Raw genomic sequence first — 12,996 nt, 5'->3', positions numbered from 1 at the left:
TAACGAAAAGTCTTGGATTTAAAATATTGTTTATTATATTTTTATTTCAATTATTCTAATTGTTTAAAAAGTAGTAAACTTTGTATCTAGGGCTTTTCGTTTTCCTCGTAATACGAGAGATGTCGCTGTATTGCGTCTCAAAAGGCGGGTTCATCGCATCGCGATGGTTTGCTTTAAAAGAGGCAGAATGTTTGTATTCCCTTCAGAGTTGTGACTGCATAATCTTCACTGATGATGCATAAGGATGCTGAAATAGTTACTATATGGAGATGGTAGTCCAACTCTGAATCGAATATAAACAAAACCTGCCTTGAACCCTTTTTTATCTTTTTCATTTTTACTCAATTTGTGAGTATTTAGAAACTGTCTTTCGGTCCTTTTCCTAGACGAAGAGAAGGTAAATGCGTGGCCTAAGTGTCCTCTATTTGCTTTCTCCTATTTCGTCGTCTCTATGTGATTATATATTGTAAAATCCGGAGATATGGGATGCAGCCAGAAAGCAGTTTATGAACGAAAAGTCTTGGATTTAAAATATTGTTTATTATATTTTTATTTCAATTATTCTAATTGTTTAAAAAGTAGTAAACTTTGTATCTAGGGCTTTTCGTTTTCCTCGTAATACGAGAGATGTCGCTGTATTGCGTCTCAAAAGGCGGGTTCATCGCATCGCGATGGTTTGCTTTAAAAGAGGCAGAATGTTTGTATTCCCTTCAGAGTTGTGACTGCATAATCTTCACTGATGATGCATAAGGATGCTGAAATAGTTACTATATGGAGATGGTAGTCCAACTCTGAATCGAATATAAACAAAACCTGCCTTGAACCCTTTTTTATCTTTTTCATTTTTACTCAATTTGTGAGTATTTAGAAACTGTCTTTCGGTCCTTTTCCTAGACGAAGAGAAGGTAAATGCGTGGCCTAAGTGTCCTCTATTTGCTTTCTCCTATTTCGTCGTCTCTATGTGATTATATATTGTAAAATCCGGAGATATGGGATGCAGCCAGAAAGCAGTTTATTAACGAAAAGTCTTGGATTTAAAATATTGTTTATTATATTTTTATTTCAATTATTCTAATTGTTTAAAAAGTAGTAAACTTTGTATCTAGGGCTTTTCGTTTTCCTCGTAATACGAGAGATGTCGCTGTATTGCGTCTCAAAAGGCGGGTTCATCGCATCGCGATGGTTTGCTTTAAAAGAGGCCGAATGTTTGTATTCCCTTCAGAGTTGTGACTGCATAATCTTCACTGATGATGCATAAGGATGCTGAAATAGTTACTATATGGAGATGGTAGTCCAACTCTGAATCGAATATAAACAAAACCTGCCTTGAACCCTTTTTTATCTTTTTCATTTTTACTCAATTTGTGAGTATTTAGAAACTGTCTTTCGGTCCTTTTCCTAGACGAAGAGAAGGTAAATGCGTGGCCTAAGTGTCCTCTATTTGCTTTCTCCTATTTCGTCGTCTCTATGTGATTATATATTGTAAAATCCGGAGATATGGGATGCAGCCAGAAAGCAGTTTATTAACGAAAAGTCTTGGATTTAAAATATTGTTTATTATATTTTTATTTCAATTATTCTAATTGTTTAAAAAGTAGTAAACTTTGTATCTAGGGCTTTTCGTTTTCCTCGTAATCAAAATTATCAATTGTTCTTCGACACGCGTTAGGTCTAATATTTATGAGAGCTTTTAAGGTTCTCAGTCGTGAGTAGAAGCCATAAAACAGAATATATTTTTAGTGTTTCAAAGGACAGATTAAAATTTTTTGACATCAAAAATAAATTGGTAAGTCAAATTTATGACGGCGCTGCCTTGATGTGCGGTGAATTGTATGGTCTCCAGGCAAAAGTTAAAACTATTACACCCCCGATTTATTTACTCACTGTCATAAGTCATTTACCTTTCAGGTACTTTCAAGAACTTTCAAAATATCTATTAGATAAGTTCATTAAAATTTATCCATCAATCTTGAATCAAATAAAATAAGAAAATGAAATTTTATATGCTGATTCAAATATTTTCGGAAGGTGGGATAAGTTACAAAATATGTACAATTTTATATACTGCAATGCATTAGGTACAACAAACTTCCCGAAATTAATTATTGTTCTCAAATGTGGGCATATTCTGCCTCAAATGAACGATATTTCTCTTGTCTCAAAAGAGTCAAAACGTATTGTCGAAACACCAAGAAACAAAAAGACAATGTCGCTTGTCATGCCCCGCGCACTCTAGTAAAAAATATAATCGTATTTAGTTTCCTTCTAAGTCGTCTGAGGCTGTGCGAGGCGCTGATTTCGTGCATCGTAGCGCCGTGGAACATGACTTTTGACAAATCCTGCGCTGTCTGTGTTCAGTCATTATGGTTTTATTTTGTTTGTTTGTGTCACCATAAAAAGAATTCATTATTCAGTCATGTTTTTTGATATTTTTGTTATTTTGAAACCGAGTACTTTTTTAAAGTTGTTCTTTTTAATCTTTTTAATCTAAAGGTAAGATTTTCTGATTGTACTGTAGAGTATAGTTTATCCAACGGGTTTAAAATACACATTTTATTGCGTTTTTTGTTGTTAGGTTAAATGGCTCCGATCAACTGTTTTGTGCAGACGGTGGAAAATTCAACAAGTAAACATATATTTAATCCAAATTAAATACTCATATTTCTATGTAAAATGTCACATTATATAAATAAATAATTAAGAAACAAAAGATGTTTGTGTTTTACCTTTATTGTCCACTTGAATTAAAGTATTTTGAAGCACCTAGCGTGGAGGTTAGATTATGGTACCCTTCTAATTAACCAGGTGGCGCTGAAATACGTGACATATTTTTTGAAGAGTAAGATCGCATTCTACCCAATCCTACAGTTTTATCTATGATGCTTGTCTCAAATGTCAATAAAAAAATATTTTAAAATCTCTCCAAAACAATAATAAATTTTACAATGACGTTATAACCTATTTTGCTACTTCGAAACAACATAGACTATAGTTAATTTATAAACAGGTTTAGGTTCTAAATTTATAGGAAAAAACAAAAAAAAAACAAGAAAAAAAAATAAAAATAAACAAAAACTAAAAATCTCCTATGAAATTGAAGCCTTTGAAAAAGATGACATACCTATCTGAGGAGACAAAACTTTTCCGACCCTGTCCCTAAAGCCACGAGCCGCCACTGCACTTTCGCGAAACAGCTGTAGTGATATTAACTTGTAATAAATTTTGTGGAAGTGTTGAAATCCAAAGTTTTTCAGTGTTTTATTGTTAGACTAACTTAAGCGTTTCTACTCATTGGTAACACTTAACAAGATACGAATATTATTTTTAATAAAGTACGGTCTGTAGCAACACATAATTAAGACTAAATAATAAAAACAGATGGTATTGGACTTGGAATTTATAAACCTTTCATAAACATATGAATGAAAATACATTTTTTAATCTTACCAAAGAAAAATATGTTTTTAATATCGCATAATAACAACCACTTAATATTTAACAACCGAAGTCCCAATGATAAAAATATTAACTCATCCTGAAGTTATTTACCGTTTCTAGATTCCTTGAGGTATTAGTTGCAGTGATTTTGATACTGCTGCTCTGTGTACGTACTAATTTCATATATTACTAAATACAAAATAACTGAAAGAAAATTTTTTATAGTATCTTTTTGATAGAATATTAAGTTCGTTAATAATATTTAAAAAACGATCAGTAAAACAAATTACTGCATTCTATTGCTTTTTTCCAAATTTCTGAAATTTACAAATATCGGAATTTATTTATTTTTTCGGATTTTATGATTGTTGACAGTAAAATGTAGATGGATATTTCTTTCTGGCTTAGATATTTTCCTCCATTTGGTTTTATTGTGTCTGTATCTGTAAGTTATGGACTTTCATTTCATTAACATGCACACTGGTTGAATCTTCGATAATTCGTTCAATTTGAGCTCTCCATGTTTTTATAGTTTCAGCTCTCTCTCTCTCTCTCTCTCTCTCTCTCTCTCTCTCTCTCTCTCTCTCTCTCTCTCTCTCTCTCTCTCTCCCTCTCTTTCTCTCCCTCTTTCTCTCTCCTTTTATCTCTCTCGCTCTCTTTGCAGCTCCTAGTTTCAATAGCTTTAAAATAGTCGTGTACATGATCCATACACCCTGTTTTTGGGCGTCTCTTGATTGCATTTCTATGGGCTTTAATAATTATGGCCGCGATTTTAATATTACGAATATTTATCAATTTTTCATTGATTTTATTATTTTTCTCTTTGTGTCGTATTTTCCTATCTTATTATAGAATGATTCTGAGAATAATGGATATTTTATTATTTAATTAACTCACTCTTGCGTATCGCTTGACTTATATCATATTCTGCTTCCTTGTCCCACCTGCTTTAAACGTGTTAAGGTCATTGCAATAGCTTCGTTAGTTGGAAGGGACGAATCAAGCTCCAATATCCTAATAGTGATAGGTGTAATCTTAGGTGGTCCTAAGACCAACCTGTTAGTAGTAACTGGTTGGTCTTTGACGCAGTGATGATGCTATTAATATGCTAGCACATGATATAAAAACAATTATTAGCGGTTTCAAAATAAAGGTAAACATTACATTAACAACCCATAAGATCTCCTTGAAAATAGATAAATGAGAGAATACCTTGATTTTTATTATTTACAATAGTCTTTTGGTTTTATTTTTCTTGGCCTAGCTCGTACAGCCTTGTTGTAGATTTTTGATTCGGTTCAATGCTAAAGATTTTGCCCTATTTTCTCAGAAAGACATCCCTTCATTTTTCTGCTCTTATTTTTGTTACGTATTTTATGTATTTTAGAGATGTATTTGAAGTTGTCATGCATTTTTTAGATGCTGATTTATGATAGAAGATTATTCTATTAAAAGTTGGGCAGATTGTTTTTTTCTTCTTTATGGTGTCGACGTTTTGACTTCTAGATCAATCGCCTTTCCAAAATAAAGTAAAATAAAGTCGTCACAGGAACGCAACTCATATATATTGGCAATATTATTTTAAAGCCTTCTACTTTAAAATGTATAATGTATGTCTGAATTGCCGATATAAATGAGTGAGGTTAAATAAATTATTAGAAGAATTTTTAAAAATAAAATAAAAATTTTATTTTTAATTCAGTTGCAATGCGAAGGCAAAACAATCTTACTTTTCAATTAGAACACGGAGCGCAGTCCAGTCCCTTGAAACGCGATTTTTGGCTCTTATTGGAGCCTCATTGGAAAGAACGTAGGCTTGTTCCGTATTCTAATTGAAAAGTAAGATTGTTTTGCCTTCGCATTGCAACTCAATTAAAAATAAAATTTTTATTTTATTTTTATATTGGTCTTTACTCCTTCGAGTAACTAGGTCCATTTTCTGTTGGAATTTACCAGCTGAACAGACGGGGCCGTGAATTGTAAATTTTTTGAACTCCCTCTTGTCTTCTTCGCTTCAGCATCCATTTGGCTTGCAAATTTTAGAAGCCTTGGAGGTGTTACCAAGGAAATGGACCAATAAGTTTTCGATTTAAAAATCTTTTAGTAATATTTTAATATTTTCTAACTATTATTAATAATGCTATTAGGGTCGAAAACTTCATCTTTTAGAAGAATTTTTGTTTGCAACAACATTTTTGTTTGATTTATTAATATTTTGTATTTTGACAACGGCATCCGATTTGGACTTCGAAACGTTAATAAAATCATTTTTTTAGTAAAATTGTGGCTTATTTCCCATTTAAAATAGTTGATTCCAAAATACAGTTAAAAATTATCTTTTACTAGCTTAAAATGAAAACAAGTTTTTTATGATTTATTTTTAGTTGCCACTAATGGTGGCAGTATGATTAAACAGAGATATTACAGAATTATTAAGTTACGAAAATATTTTCTTTCAGTTATTTCCAATTAGTAAATGTTACATTTAAAAAAGGTTTGACAACAAAACTAAAGTTAACATGAAATTAAAATTTAGCTCAAAAAGTATAATACAATGAATTTACTCAAGAATGTTTTAAGAAAGTTTGATCTGCATCTGCGTCTCTTTCAGTCTTTGTTTTCTATATAAAAATAATAGAATCAACGTTAGTCGAGGTACTTTCTACCTGTATCTAATTAATCATATACAAACATTGAGCATCCAAATTGATCAATATGTGTCTTACTATCTACCTACTAAATATTCAAAGTTTGTATTGATTATTATGGGTTGAAAATTTCATGACTAACATAACTGCGGGTTGAAAATATCATTGTCTACAGACAAAATATTATTTTATTGTAGGTTAAGTGGACCATTGCACTTATTTTTCACTAATGTAATTTGTAATTTTTTATTGATCAAATTTCTTCATGAGTCTCTTACTGCTCATTAATTGTCATTTTCTAGTTGATTATTAAATTTTGACACATACAGTAATCTACTCTTTTAAAAGACTTAAATACTTTAGTTTTTATATTGTCAATTCTATTTTAAACATATTCTGCTGCAAAAATTAGATTTAAAAGAGAAATTGACTATGACGTACCGTAGGGGGTCTCTTTCTTTTGCATTTGGTCTTGAAGATTTGTAGGTTGTAGGTCAGGAGTGGTTGTAGCGTGCGGTGTTTCAGTCATTTCTGCTTGAATTGAGCAATCAGTGCCGGTCCAACCGGAATCACAGTAGCACTTATTTTGGTTGGTGCAAACCTGAAAGAGAGATTATCTCGATGGTTATATTATTTACTTTTATAACATTGCGTCCGTCTATATACAGCGTGTATACTTAAGTTGGACACATATATGGGAAAAAGTTTTATTATTAATTTTACGAAAAAAAGGTATTTTTTATAAAAAGTTATGCATGGCCTAAAACCTAAGATTCAACCATCGGATATCAAATTTTAGCAATCTTATACGAGGTATGTCAAAAAATATTAATTTCGCTTAAGAGTAAAGTACCTTAATTTGTCAAAATATTGAAAATTGTTGTTATGGAAAGTTATTTGAAATTAAAAACTATGTTTTAATATGCCTAGATCCTTCACCTTTGACCAACATCCTAATTGACAAAAAATAGTTTTTTTTCAATTTAGCGATACCCAAGTTACTTTTCATTTACTACAAATACTATAAGTATTTTATTAATTATTTTACAAAAAAAGTTATTCTTCATAAAAAGCTCTGCATGGTCTAAAACGTAAGAGCTTGCTGCTCTACGTAATAGTCCGGTTGAAGATGTATTAAACCACTTTCTCAGGTTCTGAAGCTAAGATATTCTTCTTCTCCCTGGTCATCTCTGTCCAAATACCTTGCCCTGAAGATTAAGTTGCAACAAGCCATATCTCTGTAAATTCCTCATAACATGGCCAATATATTCTAGTTTGAGTTCTTTGACGGTGTTAATATTCTCGCATTCTTTGCCCACTATACGTAGGACCTCAACATTAGTCACATGGCCTACCCTCGATACTTAAAATGCGACTGTATTACCACATCTTGAAGGCCTCGAAGCTTTAAGTTTTCTTAAAGAAGCTTCGGAAATTGTCCAGTCCTCTACTCCGTATAATAGCGTAGAAAATACATAGCATCTGATGATAGATATTTTGGTACCAAGTGGTAAATCGTGACTTCTGAAAAGAGACTTCATCATTATGAATGCTGATCCTGGTTTTCCTATGCGTTGTTTAATTTCACTAGAGTGGTCCCATTCGCTGTTTATGTTGGTACCAAGGTATGTGTAGCTGTTTACCCTGTCAATTGGTTAACCAAAAGCCACATATTTAATATTTTGCGCTTATTGACCACCATGTACTTTGTTTTTTTCGTATTGAGATCAAGTCCATGTTCCCTACTTACCTATAATCTTTGAGATAACCGACCTCAAAGTGGAAAAATCGAATTTTCGACTTAACGCATATTTACGATATATCATATTGCTATTTCGATATCTCAAACCAAATTCGGTATAACCAGTCTCAAAGTCAAAAAATCGAATTTCCTACTTACATTATTATACAAATATATATATATAATATAGAAATGATATTATTTTATTGTAAATAAAGGTTTCGTTATGATAAATCGATTAAATGATTAATAAAAGATTCCGTAACAGCATAAATCAGTCAAGACATACCCAGGAGCTGATACCAAGTCAGACCATAACCCACTGATTGGCAAAATTAAGCTCAGGCTAAAGAAGGTTAGACGTAGTGTCAATCCAAAATTCGGCATTAGCCTGTTAAAAGATCAAAACACAGAACAGAGTGTAAAACGGTATATACAGAACAACTTGAATACCGTTATTCAATCGGATGTAATGGACCAGGAGATAGAAAAGTTGCATACAGTTTGACAAGACATACGTGAGAAATTCCTCAAACCACCAAAAATAAAGAAGAAATCGTGGATGACAAACGAGATTTTAGATATGATGGAAGAGAGGCGAAAGTTCAAAGATCAGGGCATGTCATTATACAAAAGAATAGATAAAGAGATCAAAAAAGTAATTAGAATAACTAAGGATACACGACTAAGAGAACAGTGTGCGGAAATCCAGCAATTGCAACATAAACACGATTCATTCAATATGCACAAAGAAAAAGTTAAAGAAGATGCAGGCTTATACAAACCTAGAAGAGTTGGGTGTTTGACAGATAACCAAGGCAAACCACTGTTAAGTGTGGATGAAAAACTAGACACGTGGAAGAAATATGTGAAAGTAACTTTTGCAGATGAAAAGCAGAATACCATTGAAGACACTGAATGCCAAACAGGACCCCCGATTACCATTGAAGAAGTCACGTCAGCTATTAAAACAGCTAAAGATGGTAAAGCTGTAGGGCCTGACCAGTTTTATGTAGAATTCCTAAAACTTATGGATGAACAAGGAATAAAATGGATAACAACTGTATTCAACAAAATATACGTAACTGGAAAAATACCCCAAAGCTGGTTAAAATCGACCTTCGTAACTTTACCCAAAAAAGTAAATGCCAAAATATGTAAAGACTACAGAACAATTAGCCTAATGAGCCACCTACTCAAAACGTTTCTGAAAGTGATACATGGCAGAATAATAAAAAATGCGAAGAACGGGTATCATGGACGCAGTTTGGATTCCGCGATGCCTTAGAAACCCGAAAGGCTCTATTCGCTGTCCAAGTGCTTATACAAAGATGCAGGGATGTTGACTGTGACGTGTATATTTGTTTTATCGACTATAAAAAGGCGTTTGATAGAGTAAAATATGACAAACTCATAAACATCTTGAAAGAAGCGGGAGTAGATGATAGAGATTTGAGAATCATATATAATTTGTATTATAACCAAACTGCCAATATTAAAGTGGATGACCAATTGACAGAGGCAGTCTCCATAGATAGAGGAGTGAGGCAAGGATGCATCTTGTCCCGCAAACTAGAATATCTTGGCCACGTTATGAGGAATGAACAGAGATATTGCTTGTTGCAACTCATTTTTCAAGGCAAGGTATTTGGAAAGAGAGGACCAGGAAGAAGAAGAATATCTTGGCTTCAAAACCTGAGAAAGTGGTTTAATACATCGACAACTGGACTATTCAAAATAGCAGCAAGCAAAGTTAGGATAGCCATGCTGATCGCCAACATCCGGAACGGATAGGCACCTTAAGAAGAAGAAGATGATGATAAATCGCACATCCTCAGCTTGTATTATACAGGGTGTTTCATTAATAATTGTCCATATAGTAACTGGAGAAACCTTAGCACAAAATACGAAGATTTAACCTAAAATACTTAAATAAAATGTGGTTGCTTACTGAGTTACAGGGTGTTTTATCTAAAAATTTAAAAACTATTTTTGCTCACCATTTTAAAACTATTCGACGTATCCTTTTCATACTTAGCAGAAAGTGCGACTACTAGACACCCTACCAAATTATGATAAACAAATGTTTCTAGCTACTACCAGAGGCGTACGACAGGGGATGGTGAATGGTTGACCCTTCTCAAATTCTACGCCACTGGTGGAATTACTATTTAAGTGCAATTTTTAGATTCTCCAATACTTTTTACGTAAATAATGTACTCTTTATGGGTAACCGATAAAGTCATTAGTTTTCGAGATATTTGAAGTTAAATATTAAGCGGCACAGTTATTTTGATTAATTTATGATATGATTCATATGATTAAAATTTAAAAATTATTTGTACCCAGTACTTTAAAACTATTTGGCTTATCCTTATCATGCTTGGCAGAAAGTGTAGGTACTGTACACCCTACTAAATTAAGATAAATAAACGTTTCTAGCTACTACCAGAGGCGTACGACAGGGGATAGTGGCTGGTTGACCCTTCCCAAATTCTACGCCACTGAAGAAATTGCTATTTTAGTGTAATTTTTTGATTTTGCAATACTTTTTATGTAAATAATATACTCTTCATTCGTAACGATAAAATGATTAGTTTTCGAGATATTTGAAATTAAAAATGAAGCGACACAATACATTAATCAAAATAACCGTGTCGTTTCATTTTTAACTTCAAAGATCTCGAAAACTAATGACTTTATCGCTACGAATGAAGAGTATATTATTTTCATAGAAAGTATTGGAGAATCCAAAAATTGAACTAAAATAGCAATTTCGCCAGTGGCGTAGAATTTCGAAAGGGTCAACCATTAACTTTCCCCCGTCGTACGCCTCTGGTAATAGCCAGAAACGTTTGTTTAACATAGTTTGGTAGTTTGTACAGTACCTATACTTCCTGACAAGTATGAAAAGCATACGTAGAATAGTTTTAAAATGCTGAGCAAAAATAATTTTTAAATTTTTAGATGAAACACCCTGTAGCTCAGTAGGGAACCACATTTTATTTAAGTGTTTTAGGTTAAATCTTCGTATTTTGTGCTAAGGTTTCTCCAGTTACTATATGGACAATTATTAATGAAACACCCTGTATACACTCATTTTTTAGTTTGATTACCTACGTGTAAACAATTTGTTATTAAAAAAATTTAAATAAAAAATTATTCAATACAGTTTTAAGTTTATTACTGTGAAATTTGTTTCTTAATTGATATAAAATCAGAATCAAATCTTACCCCATGTCCAGAGCACTCGTTAATGGGTTGGTTCGAAGGACATTTTTCTAGTTTCACGTAAGGAAATATACTAGTGCAGGTCTGGTTAAGGCAAATGAGGTTTTCCCCACACGGTGTACCATCTCTGACTAGTCCCAAATACGTTAAATCGGAAGTCTTCGGATTATTTACGTCCTTTCGTCCAGCCGTTGTCCTGTGAATAGATCTAGTATTTATCACAAATGGGTTAACACTACGGTTGCAAACGTGAACACAGGCACAATACCAATTTAACATTAAAATGTTAGCGAGCGGTTATAAAGTAACAAAAATGAAAATAATCAGTGTGGGATGCAAAAAATACAGTATGCGGCAAAATTAACAGTACTGAAATAAATATTGAAATATTTATGATTATTTATACAGCGTGTCTACTTAAGTTGGAAACATATGGGAAACTTTTTTATTATTAATTTTACGAAAAAAGTTATTCCTTATAAAAAGTTCTGCATGCCCCAAAACCTAAGATTCTATCTCAGATATTAAATTTTCTCAATATTATACGAGGTATGTCAAAAAGTATTAATTTCGGTCAAGGGTAAAGTGCCTTTATTTCTCTCAATATCGAAAATTCTTATGATAAAAAGTTGTTTGGAATTAAAAACTAAGATCAAATATGCAATTACATGCTTCTAACTGAAAAAAAATTTTTTTCTCAAATTTATAAATACCCAACATCGGTTTTAATTATTACAAATATGATAACTCGTTTATTATTCACTTTACGAAAAAAAGTTATTCTTCATAAAAAGCTTTGCATGGTCTACAATCTAAGACACAGCCATGATATATCAACTTTTATTAATTTTATACGAGGTGTGTCAAAAAATATGAAATTCGCTCAAGATTATTTATAGTACCTTTATATTTCACAATATTTCAATTAGAAGGCCGTAATTGCATATTGAAACATAGTTTTTAATTCTAAACAACTTTTTTAATAACCGTTTTCAATATTGTGAAAAATAAAGGTACTTTACTCTTGAGTGAAATTCATATTTTTTGACACACCTCGTATAAAATTAATAAAATGTGATATCTGATGGTTGCATCTTCGGTCTTAGGACATACAGAGCTTTTTATAAAGAATACCTTTTTCTCGTAAGAATAATAATAAAAGAGTTATCGTATGTGAAATAAATAAAAACGAGGTTAGTATCAATAAATTTGAGAAAAATTTGGAAAATATTTTTTCCAATTAGAAGCATGTAATTTCATATTTGATCTAGTTTTTATTTCCAAACAACTTTTCATAATAAGAATTTTCGATATTGAGAGAAATAAGGGCACTTTACTCTTGAACGAAGTTCATATTTTTTGACATACCTCGTATAATATTGACAAAATTTGATATCTGATGATTGAATTTTAGATTTTAGAGCATGCCGAACTTTTTGTAAAGAATAACTTTTTTTCGTAAAATGAATAACAAAAAAGTTTCCCATATGTTTCCAACTTAAGTAGACACGCTGTATATCTAAGGGGTGCTTCATTTAGAGGTACTTTTTTAAAAAAGAAAAAACAATGAAAAAAATGAATTTTATTTGATAATTTGTAATGTCATAAAAATGAAACATTTTTACAATTACTTATTAAAGATAATTTGTTTCAAATGTTGACCATGACTGCGGTTAAGACGGCCCATTCTAAAGGTCCAACTCTCGATGACGCATTCGAGCTTTTCGATTGGTGTTTGACCAGTGGTTCGAGTAATACTGGCCTTCAAAGCTTCAATCGTAGCCGGTCTATTTATGTAGACTTTGGATTTAAGGTAGCCCCAGAGGGAAACGACTAGACGTGTGATGCCACAGGATATAGGCGGCCAAGTCACTGGTCCGAAGCGTGAAATAAATTGCTGACTGAACCGTTTTCTCAGTAAAGCCATGCTTTCCCCGG

The 12,996-nt window shown here is 32.3% G+C and overlaps 1 protein-coding gene across 1 annotated transcript in view; it reads right to left on the bottom strand.

The window, feature by feature from the left end:
* LOC114325931 (uncharacterized) overlaps positions 1–12,996 on the bottom strand; it is a 424,930-nt gene that overhangs the window by 189,698 nt on the left and 222,236 nt on the right. The window contains exons 11-12 of the mRNA XM_050660141.1: positions 11,062–11,254; positions 6,528–6,687 (exon numbers count right to left, since the gene is read on the bottom strand). Coding sequence (XP_050516098.1) covers positions 6,528–6,687; positions 11,062–11,254 — 353 coding nt within the window. The remainder of the gene's footprint in view (positions 1–6,527; positions 6,688–11,061; positions 11,255–12,996) is intronic.

This window comes from Diabrotica virgifera, chromosome 1, assembly GCF_917563875.1.
Source record: "Diabrotica virgifera virgifera chromosome 1, PGI_DIABVI_V3a".
NCBI classification, from domain to species: Eukaryota; Metazoa; Arthropoda; class Insecta; order Coleoptera; family Chrysomelidae; genus Diabrotica; species Diabrotica virgifera.
Note: the sequence above shows the minus strand (reverse complement) of the source record. Positions and strands in the feature narration are given on the sequence as shown.